The sequence below is a fragment of the Mustelus asterias genome, unplaced genomic scaffold (assembly GCF_964213995.1).
Source record: "Mustelus asterias unplaced genomic scaffold, sMusAst1.hap1.1 HAP1_SCAFFOLD_122, whole genome shotgun sequence".
In the NCBI taxonomy this organism is placed as follows: Eukaryota; Metazoa; Chordata; class Chondrichthyes; order Carcharhiniformes; family Triakidae; genus Mustelus; species Mustelus asterias.
Genome location: NW_027590160.1, coordinates 1,017,176 through 1,040,589, shown reverse-complemented (window position 1 = coordinate 1,040,589; position 23,414 = coordinate 1,017,176). Strand labels below are relative to the sequence as shown.

Here is a 23,414-nt window from a genome sequence, read left to right as displayed (position 1 = left end):
ACGCTATGACAGCGGATGAATGAACACCGCTCAACAATCACCAGACAAGAGTGTTCTTTTCCTGTTGGGAACACTTCAGCGGTCACGGGCATTCGGCTTCTGATCTTCGGGTAAGCGTTCTCCAAGGCAGCCTTCACGACACACGACAGCGCAGAGTCGCTGAGCAGAGACTGACAGCCAAGTTCCGCACACATGAGGACGGCCTCAACTTGGATCTTGGGTTCGTGTCATGCTATTTGTAACCCCCATGACTTGCCTGGGCTTGCAAAATCTCACTAACTGTCCTGGCTGGAGACAATACACATCTCTTTAACCTGTGCTTAAACGTCTCTCCACTCACATTGTCTGGACCTTTCAGACTTGATTACCTGTAAAAACTCGCATTCCAACCATTATTTTGTAAATTGAGTTTGTGTCTTTATATGTCCTGTTTGTGAACTGAAATCCCACTCACCTGATGAAGGGGCAGCGCTCCGAAAGCTCGTGTCTTGTGCTGCCAAATAAACCTGTTGGACTTTAACCTGGTGTTGTGAGACTTCTTCCTGTGTTTACCCGAGTCCAACGCCGGCGTCTCCACATCCAGGACAGGAAGCAGTGAGCATGGATCTGTCAATCAGCCTGAATAGTATATATATTATATATTTCCAGTTATTCATCTCTTGCTTATTAGAATCATTAGTCTTTGGATTTTTCTTCCACAGGGATCAGTGGAAGCTGAGGGTTATTGAAGATATTCGAGGATGAGTTAGGTGGATATTACATTGATAAAGGAGTCAAGCGTTATGGCGAACAAGTGGGAAAATGGAGTGAAAGTTAAGATGATGAGGGATTTCCTCACTCAAGGATGTGGTGAAGTTTTTGAATTCTGCACTCCAGAGGACTGTGGAGCCTCAGTCATCAAATATTTTCAAGAGAGAGATTGGTAACTTTTGAGGCATTGAGCAACATGGGGGACAGAACATAGAACATAGAAAAGCTACACCACAAACAGGCCCTTCGGCTCACAAGTTACACCGAACATGTCCCTAGCTACGAGGCTTACCTATAACCCTCTATCTTACTAACTTCCATGATAGTTTGGGAAATAGTGGCGCTATGGAAATAGTGTGAGGTAGACCAGCCAATTCTCAATGAATGGTTGAGGCAGTTCGATGGGCTGAATGGCCAACTGCAGCTCCTGTTTCTTATGATTTGTATGTGGTGGACAGGAAGCAGTGAGCATGGATCTGTCAATCAGCCTCAATCAGCACCTTCAGGAGAATTGGGAGGGTGAATATTAGATACAGCAGAGTGAGAATGGAGGGAGAGTGTGTGGAATGGAGATTTACAGCTTTTGGGGAATGAGAACGGAAAGAATGTTCCATAGAAACTAGAATTGTCTGTTCTGAATTTCTACTTCTATTTCTAACTCATTTTACAGGATATTGAAAGAGGAACCACAGGCTGAAATCTCAAATGTCACGTCTAGATCTGACAGTCATATTCCTTGGGAGCTGAATATCATCGGCCTTTGAATTTAGAAGGAGAAATGATTGTCCAGTCTGTTGATTTGAAAAAAAATTCAAACATCAGTGTGACTGGAAAAGCACCAACACACTGTCGAGTGAGAGTGTTCCAATGCACTGACTAAAGAGCTTTAACTAGTTACACAGCCTGAATAAATATCACACCATTCACAGTGAGGAAAGACTGTACCAGTGTCCTGTGTGTGGACGAGGCTTCAACTCATTGTCCACCCAAGAGAGAGGAAAGGACACCTGTACCATGGAGAAACCATGGAAATGTGCGGATTGTGGGAAGAGATACAGAGCCCCATCAGAGCTGGAAGCTCATCGGCGCAGTCACACTGGGGAGAGGCCGTTCACCTGCTCTCAGTGTGGGAAGGGATTCGCTCTGTTAGCCACCTTGCAGAAACACCAGCGAGTTCACACTGGAGAGAGACCGTTCACCTGCTCTCAGTGTGAGAAGGAATTCAGTCTGTTAAACACTCTGCGGACACACCAGCGAGTTCACACTGGGGAGAGGCCGTTCACCTGCTCTCAGTGTGGGGAGGGATTCGCTCAGTCATCCACCCTGCGCACTCACCAGCGAGTTCACACTGGAGAGAGACCATTCACCTGCTCTCAGTGTGGGAAGGGATTCACTCGGTTATCGTACATGTGCAGACACCAGCGAGTTCACACTGGGGAGAGACCCTTCACCTGCTCTCAGTGTGGGGAGGGATTCAGTGATTCATCCAGCCTGCGGACACACCAGCGAGTCCACACTGGTGAGAGGCCATTCACCTGCTCTCAGTGTGGGGAGGGATTCACTCGATTATACACCCTGTGGACACACCAGCGAATTCACACTGGGGAGAGGCCATTCACCTGCTCCGTGTGTGGGGAGGGATTCACTTGTTCATCCCACCTGCGGAGGCACCAGCGAGTTCACACTGGGGAGAGACCATTCACCTGCTCTCATTGTGGGAAGGGATTCACTCAGTCATCCCACCTGCGGAGGCACCAGCGAGTTCACACTGGAGAGAAACCGTTCACCTGCTCTGTGTGTGAGAAGAGATTCAGAGATTCATCCGAGCTGTTGAGACACCAGCGAGTTCACGAGTGATTCCAGTGGTCGATTCTGCTGTTATTGTTTCTGCTCTCAATTATATTGGTCAATGGGGAGGGTCGGAGGGTTTCTTTCTGCTGGACTGGTCGCTCTCACAACTTTGCCTCCAGTGGGCTGATGCTCTTTGAGTCTTGTTGCGAATACCTTGTTTTAAATTTCACAAGGATCACAGAGTGACAGGGTGTTAGGAAGTTCAGAGATATTTAGTCAGCATTTCTGTTTGAAACCCCCCAAATGCCCATCCAATTTCCTTTGTAATTGTTTATTGTCTCCACTTCCTCCACCCTCGTCGGCAGCGAGTTCCAGATCATTACCATTCGCTGCATCAAAATATTCTTCCTCACGTGGGCAGCACGGTAGCACAGTGGTTAGCACTGCTGCTTCACAGCTCCAGGGACCTGGGTTCAATTCCCGGCTTGGGTCTGTGTGGAGTTTGCACATTCTCCTCATGTCTGCGTGGGTTTATTCCAGGTGCTCTGGTTTCCTCCCACAGTCCAAAGATGTGCGGGTTAGGTTGATTGGCCATGCTAAAAATTGCCCCTTAGAGTCCTGAGATGCATAGGTTAGAGGGATTAGCGGGTAAATATGTAGGGATATGGGGGTAGGGCCTGGGTGGGATTGTGGTCGGTGCAGACTCGATGGGCCAAATGGCCTCTTTCTGCACTGTAGGGTTTATCTGATTCTATGATCCCACCCAAAACTTTAAATTTGCTTGTCATCCTTGTCCCATCAGCTAATGGGAACAGCTTTTCTTTGTCCACCTTATCTAAACCTGTCAGAATCTTGTCCACCTCTATCAAATCTCCCCTCAACATTCTTTGCTCCAAGGGGAACAACCCCAGCCTGACATTGACAATAAAGATCAATCTAACAGAATATGTTAATATCTGAAATCAAATGGGAATGTTTAATTTCTGTTTTAAAGAAATTGTGAATATATTGTCCTGGACAATAAAGGAATTGGAATAACTCACTTTGGGAGTGGTTGAATGGAATATATCAATCTGGAACCCACTTACATTCTAGTGAAAGTCTGGAATGTGTAGCTGGAAATCCCTCCCTAAGAGCACTGTGGGTGTACCTATACCTCAGGCATTGTAGCAGTTCAGGAAGGCAGTGTTGGGGTTGACCATGGCCGAGGCAGCTACATACAGCCACATATTCCATTATCATTGATGGACTGTAGTTTGAATGTGAGGCATTGTGGGACTGGACTATGGAGTCATAGAGGTTTACAGCATGGAAACAGGCCCATCAGCCCAACTTGTCCATGCTACCCTTTTTTTAAAACCCCTTAGCTAATCCCAATTGCCCGCATTTACCATTTTATCATTAAAATTTGCAGGTATTAGTTATGGCCTTGGTTACTGGTGATGTCGTGGGTTGGGTTTCCCAGGTAAAGGGGAAGGAACCCCATGGGCAATAAACTAATAATCTCTTATTCCTGTTGACCGGTAGAATGTTATTGGCTCAGGTAATAATGTTGAATGTTGTGATTGGGCCCTCCAGTCTGAATGACGAGACTAGGCGGGATATTGAAATGTTCAGAATAATATAATAATTTTACCTTGCAATATTAGCTCTGAGAGGACAGTGAACCCTCATTGACTGTGTGTCTCTCTCCTGATGCATGCATTAGCAAATAAATTCATTTTCATTCCTTAACTATATACTGTCTTCCGCAGTTTATGTATTGGTTGCGTGAGGTTCAACAAGTACAGAGCACCCCAGGGGAAACCTCAGAGAATTCCCACTTGATATTTCCCAACTCTACCCATACAGGCTCCATGTTGTCAGAGCTAATATCCTTGCTCACTACTGTGTTAATTTCCTCTTTAACCAGCAGTGCCATTCCACCACCTTTTCCTTTATCCCTGTCCTTCCCAAATATTGAATACCCTGAGACATTCAATTCCCACCCCTGGTCACCCTGCAGCCATGTGAAGGATAAATATGGCAAGTTTAGGGAACCTTGGATAACGAGAGATATTGTGAGTCTCGTCAAAGAGAAAAAGGAAGCACTTGTCAAGGCTGGGAACACATGAAGCAAGTGTGGAATATATAAAGAGCAAGAGGGTAGCCAGGGACAGGGTTGGCCCACTCAAGGACAGGGGAGGGAATCTCTGTATGGAGCCAGAGGAAATGGGCGAGGTATTAATTGAGTACTTTGTGTCAGTATTCACCAAAGAGAAGGAGTTGGTGGATGATGAACCTGGGAAAGGATATGTAGATAGTTTGAGTCATATTGAGATCAAATAGGAGGAGATATTGGGGTTTTTGAGAAACATTAAGGTAGACAAGTCCTCAGGGCCTAATGGGGTATCGGTATTGGGACCACAATTGTTTACGATTTACATAGATGATTTGGAGTTGGGGACCAAGTGTAGTGTGTCAAAATTGGCAGATGACACTAAGATGGGTGGAAGAGCAAAGTATACAGACGATGCTGAAAGTCTGCAAAGGGATATAGATAATCTAAGTGAGTGGGCGAGGGTCTGGCAGATGGAGTACAATGTTGGTAAATGTGAGGTCATCCATTTTGGTAGGAATAACATCAAAATGGACTCTTATTTAAATGGTAAAAAATTGCAGCATGCTGCTGTGCAGAGGGACCTGGGTGTCCTTATGCAGGAATCTCAAGGAGTTGGTTTGCAGGTGCAGCAGGTAATTAAGAAGACAAATAGAAGTTTGTTCTTCATTGCGAGAGGGATGGAGTTTAAAAACAGCGAGATTATGTTGCAGCTGTATAAGGTGCTGGTGAGGCCACACCTGGAGTACTGTGTACAGTTTTGGTCTCCTTACTTGAGAAAGGATATACTGGCACTGCAGGGGGTGCAGAGGAGATTCATGAGGTTGATTCCGGAGTTGAGAGAGTTGGCTTATGAGGAGAGACGAAGTAGACTGGGGCTATACTCATTGGAATTCAGAAGAATGAGGGGAGATCTTATAGAAACATAAGATTATGAAGGGAATAGATAAGGTAGAAGCAGGTAAGTTGTTTCCACTGGCGGGTGAAACTCGAACTAGAGGGCACAGCCTCAAAATAAGGGGGAGCAGATTTAGGACTGAGTTGAGGAGGAACTTCTTCACACAAAGGGTTGTGAATCTGTAGAATTCCCTGCCCAGTGAAGCAGTTGAGGCTACCTCATTGAATGTTTTTAAGGCAAGGATAGATACATTTTTGAACAGTAAAGGAATTAAGGGTTATGGTGAGCGGGCGGGTAAGTGGAACTGAGTCCACAAAAAGATCGGCCACGATCTTATTGAATGGCAGAGCAGGCTCGAGGGGCCAGATGGCCTATTCCTGCTCCGAGTTCTTATGTTCTTATACCCCAAAGTACTGAGAGAGGCAAGGGAGGAAATTGCTGGAGCCTTGAGAGAAATCTTTGTATCCTCACTGGCTACAGGGGAAATCCAGTAAGAAGTTTAACAACACCAGGTTAAAGTCCAACAGGTTTATTTGGTAGCAAAAGCCACACTCAGTGTGGCAATGAGGGGATTTTCACAGTAACTTCACTGCAGTGTTAATATAAGTCTACTTGGCAAATGGAGTTTAACCCGGATAAATGTGAGGTGATTCATTCTATGTTCTAATGTGATGAGGACCATCAGAGAGTACAGCAGGATATTTCCGTTAAAATTATCCACAAAAGCTGATGAAGGACATTCATTTAACCCTGGATAGTAAATAGTGTTTTTCCTCCCACTACAGGTTTGGTGTGGCTTTTGCTACCAAATAAACCTGTTGGACTTTAACCTGGTGTTGTTAAACTTCTTACTGTGTTTACCCCAGTCCAACGCCGGCATCTCCACATCATGACTACAGGGGAAATCCCAGAGGATTAGAGAATAGCCAATGTTGTTCCTTTGTTTAAGAAGGGTAGCAAGAATAATTCAGGTAATTACAGGCCGGTGAACCTTATGTCAGTGGTAGGGCAATTATTGGAGAGGATTCTTCGAGACAGGATTTTCTCCAACTTGGAAATAAGTGGACGTATTAGCGAGAGGCAACATGGTTTTGTGAAGGGGAGGTCATGTCTGACTAATTTGATCGAGTTTTTCGAGCAAGTGACGAAGATGATTGATGAGGGTAGGGTAGTGGATGTTGTCTACATGGACACCAGTAAGGCCTTTAACAAGGTCCCTCGTGGCAGACTGGTGCAGAAGGTAAAGTTGCATGGGATCAGAGGTGAACTGGCAAGGTGGATACAGAACTGGCTTGATCATAGAAGACAGAGGGTAGCAGTGGAAGGGTGCATTTCTGAATGGAGGGCTGTGACAAGTGACGTTCCTCAGGGATGAGTGCTGGGACCTTTCTGTTTGTAATATATATCAATGATTTGGAGGAAAATGGAACTGGATTGATTAGAAAGTTTGCGGATGACACAAAGGTTGGTGGATTTGCAGAATGTTGGTGGATTTGCAGTGGATGAGGTGGAGGGCTGTTGTAGGCTGCAAGGAGACATAGATAGGATGCAAAGCTGGGCTGAAAAATGGCAAATGGAGTTTAACCCGGATAAATGTGAGGTGATTCATTCTATGTTCTAATGTGATGAGGACCATCAGAGAGTACAGCAGGATATTTCCGCTGAAATGATCCACAAAAGCTGATGAAGGACATTCATTTAACCCTGGATAGTAAATAGTGTTTTTCCTCCCGCTACAGATAGATGTACAATAAATACATTTGTCTCTGTCCCATTGAGTCTACAGCACAGGGCCGGGCCAGTCGGCCCAATTGGTCTGTGTCAGTATTTATGCTCCACATGAGCCTCCACCCACCCCTCTTCATCTCCCCCCATCAGCATATCCTTCTATTCCTCTCTCCCTCATGTATGTATCTAGCTTCCCCTTCAATGTATTCATGCTGTTCACCTCAACCACTCACTGTGGTAGTGAGTTCCACATTCTCACCACTCGCTGGGTAAAGAGGTTTCTCCCGTTAAAGTTTATTTATTAGTCACAAGTAGACTTATATTAACACTGCAGTGAAGTTACTGTGAAAATCCCCTCATTGCCACACTGAGGCGCCTGTTCGGGTACACCTGAGGGAGAATTCAGCACGCCCCAATGCACCTAACCTGTTCGTCTTTTTGGACTGTGGAGGAAACCGGAGCACCCGGAGGAAACCCACGCAGACAGAGGGAGAACATGCAAACTCCGCACAGACAGTGACCCAAGCTGGGAATCGAACCCAGGTCCTTGGTGCTGTGAGGTAACAGTGCTAACCACTGTGCCGCCCTAGAAATCATGATTGGATTATTGAACCCCTTTATGAACGTATCAGGTCACCCTTCAGTCTTCTCTTTTCTAGAGAAAAGCAGCCCCAGCCTTTCCTGAGGGTTAAATGCTCTCAGTTCTGGGATTATTCTTGTGAATTTTTGTTGCTCCTTCTCCAGTGCCTCTATTTCCATTTCATCAATGACGATCACAAATGTTGACAGTGCTCCCAGTGCAGTCTAACCCTGGCTCCAAACAAGTTGAACAGAACCTCCCTGCTGTTCAATTCTATCTCTCTAGAATGGAACCCTGTATATGGGCCTCATACTTTAGGAAAGATGTGAAATTCTTAAGACAGGTTGCAGAGGAGCTTTACGAGAATGACTCCAGTGATGAGGGACTTCAGTGAGTTCGAGGGACTGGAACAGCTGAAATTTCTCTCTTTAGATCAGACAGGCATTAGGATTGGGAATGGGGCCATTCATCCCATTGAGTCCATGCCGACTCTCTGCAGACCAAACCATTTCCCTGTTCTCACTGCGTATGCCTGTGGATTTATTTCCCTGAAATGCCCGTCCAATCTCCTTTTGGAAACATTCCATCATCTCTGCTTCTCCCCCACTTGTAGGAAGTGAGTTCCAGATATTTACCACTTTCTTCAAATGCAAAAGAGGGACTGAGAGCACAAAAGGAGACAGTTTGACCCATTGTGCCCATGCTGGTTCTTTGCACATTATAAGCAACAAGGTCCAGGAAGTCATGTTATATGCTAACATGTGACTGGAGCTTTATTTTAAAAATGAATGTTGTATTCACCTAATTGCTTGTGGAAGCTGCATAGCTAGCAAGAATTGTATAAATGAATAATTTATTATATTAATTTGATTAGCTAGAGGAATTATATTCTGTCAAATCTGGCTCAAGAATAAGGTTGATTGTTCAGTTCAAGTAAGAAGGAAAGCTATTGGCTTGCAGCAAGTGTCTTTTCGAACCAGTATATCTTGTATTAACCGTATTCAGTTGTGGGACATGGGCGTCGCTGGCTGGCCAACATGTATTGCCCATCCCTAGATGCCCTTGTTCAGAGGGCAGTTGAGAGTCAACCACATTGTATTACTGTATTTATTAGCTGCTGGTCATGAACAGATGAGTAAGTAGTGAGCCTTAATTGAGTTATAGTTAATCAATGAATAACAAATCAGTAGTTATCGTAAAAGATTGAGTTTTATTTGCTGTAAAAATTTAAAAGTTTAATTGCTGTGTATGTAAAGAATGTGCAATGAAGATAAATGAACTGGCGAGAGAGACCTTCAAGATCAGATTAGCCTCAACATTTGAAACTGTGAGAATAAGGGATTGTATAGAATCAGATAAGGGGATAGTATGAACCAGTTTTCTTGTATTCCTGTCTAAGATAATGAGCAAGGGTGGTCCAAGTAATTAGATACCAATTAAATTAATCTCGTGATCAAATTGACCAATTGTCATGTTGCAACAGGCCCAACTCTGACGTGAGGTAATTGTCACCTTGTGGATAAAAGTAGAGGTTCCGAAGGTCTTCCTTGCGAGCCAAATACTGAAAACTCCCGAGGCTGAGTTCCAAGGAAATTCCTGTCAGAGAAGGAACCAGAGAGGGTTACGCTTCTACGGACTGATCATCTGCATGAAGTTGTAAAAGTCAATGTCTTAAAGTTGTTCACAAAATCTTTTCATTGAGTAAACTTCTTTTTAAATTTACTATCCAGAGAATTCTGCCTTTGCCTTAATTGGTTAAAGTCTTGTCTGAACCAAAGTGAATTTATTCAATGGTAAGTTGGGGGGTGGCTGAAATCAACTCAGTTCCAGATAACAAGATCAGAGAACAGAAATCTTCAATTTAAACACTTGCATTTCTATAGCGCCTTTCACAACCACAGGATGTCCCAAAGTGCTTTACAACCAATGAAGTACGTTTCAAGTGTAGTCACTGTTGTAATGTGGGAAACGCAGCAGCCAATTTACACACAGCAAGATCCCACAAACAGCAATGTGATAATGAGCAGATGATGTGTTTTTAGTGATGTTGATTGAGGGATAAATATTGACCGGGACACCGGGGATAACTCCCCTGCTCTTCTTCCAAATAGTGGCTGTGGGATCTTTTACATCCACCTGAGAGGGGCAGACAGGGCCTCAGTTTAACATCTTATTTGAAAGAAGGCTGTTCTGACAGTGCAGCACCCCCTCAGTGCTGGATGAGGAATGTTGGATTTGATTTTTGCCTCAGGTCCCTGGACTGGGATTTGAACCTACAACCTTCTGACTCAAAGGTGAGAATGGTACCCACTGAGCCACGGCTGACATTATAGACAACACGAAGTTAGAAAGGGAAAGTTACCCTTTAAAAAGCCCCAGCCTTTGCCTCCAGTGTCTAAACCTAATAATAAAAACTTCAGTATAAATAACATGGATTTGATGACAAATGTTGAAGTGTTGGTTTAGAGCCACAAGTTTCAACTTCCCATTTGAGCCTCGGGCACCTTTCTGTCTCCCGACTTATCGTGTCAATGACAGCCAGGCGGTGGAGCTAAGGGCTGAATTTAGCTGAGAATAACAGGGCCTGTGCCCCACTTGAGAAACTGCCATGAGCGTGGCACTAATAGAGAGACAGGAAGGTGCTGGAGGACTGACTGGGAAATGGGCCTCCAACCAATTGTTATATCAGTCACTCAGAGCTAAAGAGAAACCTGTCTCTTTAAATACAGATACAGGGAAGAGGCTGCACTGAAATCTGTCCCTTTTAACCTGCACAGAAGCAGGAGTCTGAGATTGACAGGAGTCCATTCAGCCCATCATACCCATGCTATGTCTTTGAAAGGACTGATTCATCCAACTGCTCTGTTCTGTCCCCACAGCCCTGCAAATTCTTCCCTTTCAAGTCTTTACCCTTTGGAAAGATTCTATTGAATCTGCTTTCAGGCAGATCAGAACAACTCGCTGTGTCAAAAATATGAAATAAAATCTCATCTCCCCCTCTGGCTCCTTTGCCAATTACCTTAGAGGGACTCACTTTCTGTTAAAGAACCTGCCAACCCCTCTCACCCACTTTCCCTAAAGTGCATCAATCTCATCAGGAAAAGTCCAGAACAATCAAATATTTTACTGATAAAAGTTTATTAATGAAACAGAACATGGTTAAAACAAACAGAAAATGACTTGAGGATCAAAGACAACCAGAGTAAAAGGATGTTCACAGTATTCTGGACCCAAATAGTTTCTCTTTAATTCATCTGCAGCCTGTTCCCTGGCCCTGACCTTCCGCTTGCTTGTGATTAGAATTCCCCACCTTGCTCTCACACTCACATTTCTGTCCTCGGCCTGCTGCAATGTTCCGGAGAAGCCCAACACAAGCTGGACGAACAGCCCCTCATCTTACAGCCTTCTGGACTCAACATTGAGTTCAACTTCACACCCTGAACTCTCTCCTCCATTTTGACGCTGCGACAACGGATGAATGAACACCACTCGACAATCACCAGGCAAGACTGTTCTCTTCCTGTTGGGGAGCACTTCAGCGGTCACGGGCATTCGGCCTCTGATATTCGGGTAAGCGTTCTCCAAGGCAGCCTTCACGACACACGACGGCGCAGAATCGCTGAGCAGAAACTGATAGCCAAGTTCCACACACATGACATAAGAACATAAGAAATAGGAGCAGGAGTAGGCCATCTGGCCCTTCGAGCCTGCCCCGCCATTCAACAAGATCATGGCTGATCTGAAGCGAATCAGTTCCACTTACCCGCCTGCTCCCCATATCCCCTAATTCCCTTATCGATCAGAAAACTATCTACCCGTGATTTAAACATATTCAATGAGGAAGCCTCCACCACTTCAATGGGCAGAGAATTCCAGAGATTCACTACCCTCTGAGAGAAGAAGTTCCCCCTCAACTCTGTTCTGAACCGGCCCCCCCTTATTTTGAGGCTGTGCCCTCTAGTTCTGGTTTCCCTTCTAAGTGGAAAGAATCTCTCCACCTCTACCCTATCCAGCCCCTTCATTATCTTATATGTCTCTATAAGATCACCCCTCATCCTTCTAAACTCCAACGAGTACAGACCCAATCTGTTTATCTCTCCTCATCAGCTACACCCCTCATCTCCGGTATCAACCTGGTGAACCTTCTCTGCACTCCCTCCAAGGCCAATATATCCTTTCGCAAATAAGGGGACCAAAACTGCACACAGTACTCCAGTTGCGGCCTCACTAGTGCCTTGTACAGTTGCAGCAAGACCTCCCTGCTTTTATATTCTATCCCCCTCGCGATAAAGGCCAACATTCCATTCGCCTTCTTGATCACCTGCTGCACCTGCAGACTGAGTTTTTGCGATTCGTGCACAAGGACCCCCAGGTCCCTCTGCACAGTCGCACGATGTAATTTTTCTCCATTTAAATAATATTCCAATTTACTATTATTTCTTGCAAAGTGGATAACCTCACATTTGCTAACGTTATATTCCATCTGCCAGATCCTCGCCCACTCGCTCAGCCTATCCAAAACTCTGCAGACTTTCCGCGTCCTCCACGCAATTCGCTTTCCCACTCACCTTCGTGTCATCAGCAAACTTGAATACCCTAGATTCAGTCCCCTCCTCCAGATCATCTATGTAAATGGTAAACAATTGAGGCCCCAGCACCGATCCCTGCGGCACGCCACTGCTCACCAACTGCCAACCAGAAAAGCACCCATTTATCCCAACTCTCTGCTTCCTGTTAGATAGCCAATCCCCAATCCACGGCAACACCTTACCCCTAACTCCGTGTACCCCAATCTTCTGCAGCAACCTTTTGTGAGGCACCTTATCGAACGCCTTCTGGAAATCTAAAAACACCGCATCCACCGGTTCCCCTCTGTCAACCGCATTAGTGACATCTTCATAAAAGTCCAGTAGATTCGTCAAACACTACTTTCCCTTCATGAATACATGTTGCGTCTGCTTGATCGAACCATTCTTATTCAGGTGCTCTGTTATTTCCTCTTTAATAATGGACTCTAGCATCTTCCCAACTACGGACGTTAAGCTAACCGGCCTGTAGTTACCCGCCTTTTGTCTACTTCCTTTTTTAAACAGCGGCGTAACAGTAGCTGTTTTTCAGTCAGCCGGCACTACCCCAGAGTCCAGCGAATTTTGATAAATTACTACTAACGCATCTGCTATTACCTCAGCCATTTCTTTCAGTACCCTGGGATGCATTTCATCCGGGCCCGGGGACTTGTCTACCTTCAGTCCTATTAGTCTACCAAGCACCACCTCCTTAGTAACAGTAATTGTATTAAGGACCTCCCCTCCCACCAACTCTCGATCTCTAATATTCAGCAAACTATTTGTGTCTTCCACCGTGAAGACCGACACAAAGAACTTAATTAAAGTCTCAGCCATTTCCTCGTTTTCCACTATTAAATCCCCCCTTTCATCTTCCAAGGGTCCAACATTCACTTTAGCCACTCTATTCCTTTTTATATACTTGTAAAAACTTTTACTATCATTTTTTATATTTTGAGCTAGTTTAGTTTCATAATCTATCTTTCCTTTCTTAATCGCTTTCTTAGTCGTTCTTTGTTTTTCTTTAAAGCTTTCCCAATCCACTAATTCTCCACTATTTTTGGCCACTCTGTACGCATCTGATTTTATTTTAATACTCTCCTTTATTTCCTTCGTTATCCACGTCCGGTTATCCTTTTTCTTACAGTCCTTCTTTATCACCGGAATATATTTTTGCCGAGTACTTAAAAAAATCTCCTTAAAAATCCTCCACTGTTCCTCAGCTGTCCTACCTACCAGTCTGCTCGCCCAGTCTACATTAGCCAATTCCACCCTCATCCTATCGTACCCCCCTCTGTTCAAGCAGAGGACACTGGTTTGGGACCCTACTTTCTCACCCTCCTCCATCTGTATCAGAAATTCCACCATATTATGATCACTCATCCCAAGAGGATCCTTCACAAGAAGAGCCTTAATCCGACCTGTCTCATTGCACAGAACCAGATCCAAGATAGCTCGCTCTCTCGTAGGTTCTGTAACATACTGTTCAATGAAACAATCCCGACAGCATTCCAAGAACTCTTCCTCAAGCCCTCCACGTCCAATTTGAGTCGACCAATCAATATGTAGGTTAAAATCCCCCATGATTATTGCCGTTCCACTTTTGCACGCATCCATTATTTGCTTGTTTATAGCCCTCCCCACCTCTAAGTTATTATTTGGGGGCCTATAGACCATGCCTACCAGTGTCTTTCTCCCCCTACTATTCCATATCTCCACCCACAACGATTCCACGTTTTGCTCCTTAGAGCCTATGTCGTGTCTCACTACTGTCCTGATATTATCCTTTATTAACAAAGCTACCCCACCTCCTTTTTCTACCTGTCTATCCTTCCTAAATGCCTGATAACCCTGTATATTCAGTTCCCAGTCCTGGTCACCCTGCAACCACGTTTCTGTGATGGATACTAGATCATATTCATTTGTATGGATTTGTGCCATCAACTCATTTACTTTGTTTCGAATGCTTCGTGCATTCAGGCAAAGTGTCTTTATGCCAGCCTTTATCTGGACCCGGTTTGTTGAAGCGCTACTAACATCTCCCAAGCCCTCTCCTCCTTTAGCTAGTTGTTTATTCACTATACTCCTGGCATTAGAGTAGACACCTCTCAATCCTATGGTCTGACCTCTCCCCTTCTCTGTTCCCAGTCCACCTGCCCTCTTGCACTGCCTATAACCCTTCTCTGTTTGCGAGCTACCTTCCTCACTCTCACTCACAATCGATCTGTAATGACGATCTGTAATCCCCACAGCTTGCCTGAACTTGCAGAGTCGCACTGGCTGTCCTGGAGACAATACACATCTCTTTAACCTGTCTTAATGCTCTCTCCACTCACATTGTTTGTACCTTTAAGACTTGATTATCTGTAAGTATTCACATTCCAACCATTATTCTGTAAATTGAGTTTGTGTCTTTATATGCCCTGTTTGTGAACAGAATTCCCACTCACCGAAAGAAGGAGCTTAAGGCTCCGAAAGCTTGTGACTTTTGCTACCAAATAAACCTGTTGGGCTTTAACCTGGTGTTGTTAAACTTCTTACTGTGTCTCATAGAAGACAGAGGGTGGTGGTGGATGGAAATTTTTCAGACTGGAGCCCAGTTACCAGCGGTGTACCACAAGGGTCAGTGCTGGGTCGTCTGCTATTTGTGATTTTTATAAATGACTTGGAGGAGGGGGCTGAAGGGTGGATCAGTAAATTTGCGGATGACACCAAGATTAGTGGAGTAGTGGATGAGGTGGAGGGCTGTTGTAGGCTGCAAAGAGACATAGATAGGATGCAAAGCTGGCCAAAAAATGGCAGATGGAGTTTAACCCTGATAAGTGCGAGGTGATTCATTTTGGTCGGACAAATTTGAATGCGGATTACAGGGTCAAATATAGGGTTCTGAGGAATGTGGAGGAACAGAGAGATCTTGGGGTTCATATCCACAGATCTCTGAAGGTTGCCACTCAAGTGGATAGAGCCATGAAGAAGGCCTATAGTGTGTTTATTAACAGGGGGTTGGAGTTTAAGAGCCGTGGGGTTATGCTGCAACTGTACAGGACCTTGGTGCGACCACATTTGGAATATTGTGTGCAGTTCTGGTCACTTCACTATAAGAAGGATGTGGAAGCGCTGGAAAGAGTGCAGAGGAGATTTACCAGGATGCTGCCTGGTTTGGAGGGTAGGTCTTATGAGGAAAGGTTGAGGGAGCTAAGGCTTTTCTCTTTAGAGTGGAGGAGGTTGAGAGGCGACTTAATAGAGGTTTATAAGATGATGAGGGGGATAGATAGAGTGGACGTTCAGAGACTATTTCCTCGGGTGGATGTAGCTGTTACTAGGGGGCATAACTATAAGGTTCGTAGTGGAAGATATAGGAGGGATGGACGAGGTAGGTTCTTTACGCAGAGAGTGGTTGGGGTGTGGAATGGACTGCCTGCTGTGATAGTGGAGTCAGACACTTTAGGAACTTTCAAGCAGTTATTGGATAGGCACATGGAGCACACCAGGATGATAGGGAGTGGGATAGCTTGATCTTGGTTTCGGAAAAGGTTTGGCACAACATCGTGGGCCGAATGGCCAGTACTGTGCTGTACTGTTCTATCTCATGAACAGATAGGTGCCCCCATCATGATGCTTTCCAAAACTCCTTATCTACCATCCTTGGGCTTTCTTTGTACTGAGATTCCCTTCGTTTGAAAAGGCGTGGATTAAAATTTCTCAAAATTAGTTGTTTAAAAAAGTTTATTTATTTGTCACAAGTAAGGCTTGCAATGAAGTTACTGTGAAACTCCCCCAGTCGCCACACTCCGATGCCTGTTCAGGTCAATGCACCGAACCAGCACGTCTTTCAGGCAGAGAGGAAACCAGAGCACCCGAAGGAAACCCAAGCAGACACGGGGAGAATATGCAAACTCCACACAGACAGTGACCCAAGCCGGGAATCGAACCTGGGTCCCTGGCGCTGTGAGGCAGCAGTGCTAAAAACTGTGCCACCGTGCCGTCACTGTCACTGTGCCACCATGGATGTCAGCGCCCTTTCTTTGTTTTAATCTAATGACCACATGGTCTGGGAATCATTTCTATTTCATAATCTCTCCTTTTAAACTTTCCTTCAGTATCCAATTCCAGAATTTTCCTTTTCATTGTGTTAATTGCATCAGGGATAAATCTTTGGATCCGACAGGAAGTTTAACTCAAGATCAATCCAACACAGGATTGGTCAGAATCATTTCACATGTGTCAAATTTTAAATAACCATTACAAATTAAAATTCTCATTCTCACATGTGAATTGTATCTGGATTGAAATTCCTGCATGTTTCGTAAAAGATCCTGGAATCATATCTCTGGCCAGTAAATCTGGTTCCAGGTTCATAATTTATGAAAAAAAGCTTTATTAATCACACTTACTTATTTAAAATCTGTTTGATTTAAATCACAGACAGAAAGCCTCAAAGCTTGAAGCGTTCAATCCATAAATATCATCCATACACAAACAGAGAAACTTAGCATGTGCTTTACAACAACAATAACCAGAATGAATTCCTTAAGCGTTCTTGTGGTTCTGTTTTTAAACTTCCAGAAATGCCTTTAATTAAAGACTCAAGATAAGGTTAATTTCCCAGAAAGATAAACCTCAACAAATGTAGCCCAAAACAATGATAAAACGCATCTACAAACATCTATAAAACAAATGAAACATGCAGGTTCTCACAGCTTGTAAATTTCAAACAATGAATAGTCAGCATTCTCTCTCTCGCAGCTATAGCTTCTTAAAGCGACAGAGCACTACAAGCTCACAACTCCTTGAATAAGATACAAGATCCTTCATTCTAACCTTTTTTAGCCAACTTCCAAGACCTGATTTATATGTAAAATCGCAAACAAGTTACCACCGGAAAAATCTTTGTTCTTTACCTGGGGTTGAGGTGACAACACGATAAAATTCTCAGTTATTCCAAATTCCTCCAGGCTATGCGTAAATTTCCACATTTAACTGGATCCTATAAATCCTCAATTATAAACTAAAATAGACAGATTAGTTTCTGGGTGATTTAAAAACAAATCAAATGTCTGCTGAAAGGGTTAACTTTTCTACAGAACCTAAAGGGGTGGGAGTGAGCGGCAAAAACTTGGCACACAATTACGTCACTTTGTACAAGTTTTAAAAACTTCTCTATCAACCAAACAAACTTGATTTTAAGCTTCATCTATTAATTTTTTGTTATTTTCCTCAACCTAATTATTTTCATTTGATCAGTTTTTGTTAGGGATGGGTAACTTCTGTTCTTTATAAACTGGTTCACTCATTTTGTTAATTCTACATGGGCTCGGGAATCAGAACCCAGACTTTATCATCCTGACCATTTTAGTCCTTTTGCCACCAGAGGGGAACAATGGGTGGGGGCGGGGCTCCCGGGTCCACGCGCCAGGGCCTGCTCACTGGAACCCGGAGACGTCACCGCGGAGCAGGGTGATTCCGATTGGCTGATTCAGGCAGGTTTGTGATGTCACAATGCAGAAGTTGGCCAATGAGCTTCAGAGTGACACTTCCTCCTCTGGGCAACATCTAATTTTGTTTCTGTAGTGAAGTGGATTCACGTTCGCTGGAGACGCGGAAAACCCCGGGTCAGAACCAGGCGGAAACTGTGGGCTTGCTTTCTTTTTGTTTTGTTGTGAGTAACGCACTTTATTTTTCAGTTTGTTTGGGAAGACGACCAGTTCTGTTTGTTTTGTTTTTGCTTGCTTGTTCTTGGCTCCCTGCGGGGAGGAAGGAGGGAGGGAAGGGGAAAGGAAGGAGGGAGGCGAGCTGCTGCCTGCCTTGCCGCCCGGACTGCCTGGCCTGCCACCCGGACTGCCGCCCGGCCTGCCCCCCGGCCTGCCTGCCTGCCGTCTGGACTGCCTGCCTGCTTGCCGTCTTGCCGTTTTGCCTGCCTGCCGTCTGGACTGCCTGCCTGCCGTCCGGCCTCTGGAGGGTGCGCTCTCCCCGGGGGGAGGGAGGAAGAGAGGACAGGGAGTGACTGGAGGGGAGGGGGGGGCGAAGGTGTTTGGACTGTCTCTTCTCCATCTGCAGTGGGGGGGGGTGAAGACCTTTCCTAAGTCCCCCACCAACTGCTGCTGCCCCCAAGATTGGCACCCCCTCCCCTTTTTCCCTCCTGACTGGGGCACCGGCCTTGTTCCTCGTCTCCCTCCTACTCCTCCGACCTCCTCTCCCCTCTCACTCCGGGGAAAGAGCACCGACACCCCTCCCCACCTACCCTTATTTTCCCCTCCTCACATACGCCCTGCCGTACATCTGGGCAGTCTCGGGGTGGGTGTAGCACTTCCCTTGATACGATGGCGACATCAACAGCGTCGCCGGTGGCAGGGCCTTCTCGGCCCACCTATGCGGGCGTGGCAGCTGCCAGAGCCCCCGCCGCTCCCAAGGCCCTGCCGCCATTTTCATTGATAACCAGACAGCTCGGGGTGAAGTGCTACGCCCACCCCGACATGTCTATCGAGGCCTGCGTCAAGGCAATGGCTGGGGTTGTCGGCCCCTCAGCCATTGTCGCGGCCTCTAAGATGTACGGCCGGGCCGTATTCTTTTTGAAGGCCGAGCGGGCGGTCCACCTCGCCCTGGAGAGGGAGCTCACGGTGGGCGGGATCATCATCTCGAACGTCCCGCCCTTCCTACCGAGTGAGCTCCTCCTCCCCCACCTCCATCTACTGGGGGAGGTCAGGTCCGGGGTGCAGCCGATCCCGCTCGGCCTTCGGGACCCCTTCCTCCGCCATATATACTCCTTCCGGCGCCAGGTTTTTGTCCGCCTGGCCCGGGAGGAGGAACTGGAGGGATGGTTCAATGTCCCCCACGAGGGGACCACTTACCGGGTCTTTTGGTCCGCGGACGGTGTGCGGTGCCATGCCTGTAAGGAGGCGGGGCACGTGCGGAAAAACTGCCCCGTCTCCAAGGCCGCCGACCGCCAACCCAAGGTGGCCGCAGCTGGCACCGCAGCCCCCTCTCCCCCCAAGCGAGTACCATCTGCCCCCCCGCGAGGGGAGGCCACGCCGGCAGCAGCTGTCACCTCAGCTGCCAGCGGGGGGGGGAGCGGAGCCTCCGTGTGGCCAGAAGACCCAGAAGGGACCTACAAAAAAGAAGGGGGGTACCAGAACCCCGGCCCCCAGGAAAGACACCCCGACCACCCCGGCAGCCGGCTCGGGGACCACCTCAGTCTCCACCTGCACCCTGCACCCCCCCCCCCACCACCACCATCTGCCGGGCCCGTGGGCTCTCCGGGGCCTAGTGCTGGGTCCGGCGCTGCGGATGCCCAGGATCATGGGCCCGAGCATGGGGGGGTTAGCGACCCCGAGCCGGCAACACTGGTGACGCCACCACCTCGGGGGGATGTGATGGGGGGTCAGGAGGGGTGCGGCAAGGCGAAGAGGGGCCTCACTTGCCCGAGAGCAGGTTAACAAAAAGAGGCGGGGCCCCTCGGGCACCGTAGAGTTCGAGGTCTGCGTGCCCCTCCCCCCTTGTGAGTCATCTCCTGCCGTGCCCCCACCTGTCTTTGTGCCTTGTCCCCAGAAAAAAGGGGGCAAGGCACCCTGTAAGTCAAAGCGTGTGCTGCCTCAGTCCCCCGGCGAGGAGTCTCCGGGGCCGGGTGGCAGCGGGGCCCCCACGGTTCCGTTCCACCCGGCCGGTTACAACCCGGAGTTCTTCTTCAGTCTGTCGGGGGACTGGGGCAACACCCCAATGTTCGTGTCCCTATCATCAGGTGGTCCACAGGAGGAGGCCAAGTGGGTGACGGCCAGGAAGGGTAAAGCTCGGGTGATTGAGAGCACCCCGGTGGATGTGCCCCTACACAACAAGTACTCCTGCCTGAGTACTGTTGGGGGGGGGGGGGGGGGGGACAGCCCGCCTGGGGGAAGCAGCAGTGGCCGTGTCTCCGGGGAGGAGTCCGGCCCTGTAACTCAGAGGGCTAAAGAGGGGAAGGCAGTATTAATCGGGGACTCGGCAGTCAGGGGGACGGACAGGCGATTTTGCGGAGGCAGGTGGGAGTCTCGCATGGTGGTCTGCCTCCCTGGGGCTGGGATTCAGGATGTTGCTGGGCGAGTCCCAGAAATCCTGAGGGGGGAGGGAGAGGAGCCGGAGGTAGCGGTACATATTGGTACCGCTGATGTGGGAAGGAAGGGGGAAGGGGTCATGAAAAGAGAGTATAGGGAATTAGGGAGACAGCTGAGGAGGAGGAAAGCAAAGGTAGTAATCTCAGGATTGCTGCCTGTGCCATGGGAAGGTGAGGACAGGAATGGAGTGAGGTGGAGGATGAATGTGTGGCTGAGGGACTGGTGCAGGGGGTAGGGAGTCAGGTTCCTGGACCATTGGGACCTCTTCAGGGGCAGGTGTGACCTGTACACAAAAAACGGGTGGCACTTGAATCCCAGGGGGACCAATATCCTGGCAGGAAGGTTGGCTAAGGCTACTGGGGAGAGTTTAAACTCGATAGGTTGGGGGAGGGGATCAGAGTGAGGAAGTTAGCTCGCAAACAGAAGGGTTATAGGCAGTGCAAGAGGGTGAATGGACAGGGAATAGAGAAGGGGAGAGCTCAGACCAAAGGATTGAGATTTGTTTACTTTAATGCCAGGAGTATAGTGAATAAAGGGGATGAGCTTAGAGTGTGGATTGATGCCTGGAAGTATGATGTGGTGGCCATTACGGAGACTCGGATGTCTCAGGGACAGGACTGGATACTCCAGGTGCCGGGATTCAGATGTTTCAGGAAGGACAGGGGAGGCAAGAGAGGGGGTGGAGTGGCACTGCTGATCAGGGATAGTGTCACAGCTGTAGAGAAGGTGTATGCTGTGAAGGGATTGTCCACCGAGTCTCTGTGGGTGGAGGTACAGAGTGCAAAGGGGCCGGTCACTTTGCTGGGAGTTTTCTATAGGCCGCCTAATAGTAACAGGGAGGTGGAGGAGCAGATAGGGTAACAGATCCTGGAGAGATGCAGTAATAGCAGAGTTGTTGAGATGGGAGACTTTAATTTCCCAAACATAGATTGGAATATCCCGAGGGTAAGGGGATTGGATGGGGAAGAGTTCATTAGGTGTGTTCAGGAGGGTTTCCTGACACAGCATGTGGACAAGCCTACAAGAGGAGAGGCTGTACTTGATCTGATACTGACCAATGAACCTGGACAGGTGTCAGATCTCTCAGTGGGAGAGCATCTTGGGGATAGCGATCATAACTCTCTCTCCTTTAGGCTTGCATTAGAAAAAAAAAGAGAGGATCAGGCAAGCCAGGAAAGTGTTTATATGGAGTAAGGGGAAATATGAAGGCAGCAGGCAGCAAATTAGAGGAGTAAATTGGAAGGAGGTATTCTCAGGGAAGTGTACTGAAGAGAGGTGGCAGTTTTTCAAGGAATGCCTGTCTAGAGTTCTACAGAACAACGTTCCGAGCAGACAGGGAGGTGTTGGTCAGTTAAAGGAACCGTGGTGCACGAAAGCTGTGCGGGACCTAGTCAAGAAGAAAAGGAAAGCGTACAAAAGACTCAGAGCTTGGCAAAGATAGGGATTTAGAAGAGTATACGGCTTGTTGGAAGGGACTAAAGGAGGAAATTAGGAGAGCCAGAATGGGTCACGAGAAGGCCCTGGCAGGTAGGATTAAGGAGAACCCCAAGGCATTCTATAAATATGTGAAGAGTAAAAGGATGAGACCTGACGGAATAGGGCCTATAAAAGGTGAAGGTGGGAAAATCTGTACAGAACCAGTAGAAATGGCAGAGGTGCTCAATGAGTATTTTGCCTCGGTTTTCACAGAGAAGGACATGGGTGGATGTACTGTGGGCTTGTGGTGGACTGAAAAGATTGAGTATGTGGACTTTAAGAGGTTGTGCTGGAATCTTTGAATGGCATCAAGATAGATAAGTCGCCAGGTCCGGATGGGATGTAACCCAGGTTACTCGGCCTGGGGAGGTTTGTTGCTGGCTTTAAAAAGGGATTGCCTTGGAGGTTTCAGCCTCTGTTCCACAGAGAGAACTGAGGGTAAGAGAGTGTTTTTTAGTGGAGATTTATTTTTTTTTTCAGTTAATTTTGTGCGTAAAATCGGAGGTTTTTTTTTCAAAACCGGAAGTAGGCCTGGGGAGGTTTGTTGCTGGCTTTAAAAGGCAGGCAGCACTTACGAGCGGGCAGTGGAGCAAGTGAAGCAGAGTGGGAGCTGTCAGGGCTTTGGCTCACAGGGCTTGTGGGAAGCAGAGTGAGAGCTGTCAGGGCTTTGGCTCAGAGGGCTTAGGCGGTAAGGGCGAGGCAGGGCAAGTTATTTTTATCCAAACCTGTATCGGATAAGGGTAGCTATGAGCGATAGGCCAGTTCGGTGCTTCCGGTGTGGGATGTGGGAGTTCCTGGAAACACCTAGCCTCCCAGAGGTTCACATTTGTGCCAGGTGCGTGGAACTGCAGCTCCTGAGGTTCCGTGTCAGGGAACTGGAGCTGCAGATTGCTGACCTTGGTCTAGTCAGGGAGAATGAGAGAATAATTGACACGAGTTATAGGGAACTAGTTACACCGGGGCAACGGGAGGAAGACACGTGGGTCACAGTTAGGAGGAGTAAAGGTCAGAAGGGTAGTGTACCAGAGAGTACTCCAGTGGCTGTCTCTCATAATAGGAAGGGCTCGGCGATAGGTGTGAGAGGGGAGGGGAGTGAGCAATTAGTGGAGGGGTCACCCGTGGTTGTCCCACTCCAAAACAAGTATATTGTTTTGGATAGTGTGGAAGAGGATGACTCTCCAGGGGTAAGCCACAGTGACCAGGTCACTGGCACAAAGTCAGGCTCTGTGGCCCAGAAAGGAAAGAGAGGGATTAGGAGAGAAATAGTGGTGGGGGATGCGTCGGTTAGAGGCACAGACAGGCGATTCTGTGGGTGCGAACGGGACTCCAGGATGGTAGTCTGCCTACCTGGTGCTGGGGTACTGGATGTCTCCAAGCGGATAGGAGGCATCTTAAAAAGGGGAAGATAAAGAAACAGATGTCATTGTACACATTGGTGCAACTG

General features: G+C 47.3%; 1 protein-coding gene across 1 annotated transcript in view; it reads left to right on the top strand.

The window, feature by feature from the left end:
- The first annotated feature begins 1,764 nt into the window (after positions 1-1,764).
- The window catches only part of LOC144484673 (uncharacterized), a 48,865-nt gene continuing 27,215 nt past the window's right edge, over positions 1,765-23,414 (top strand). Inside the window, exon 1 of the mRNA XM_078203137.1 lies at positions 1,765-2,595. Coding sequence (XP_078059263.1) covers positions 1,765-2,595 — 831 coding nt within the window. The remainder of the gene's footprint in view (positions 2,596-23,414) is intronic.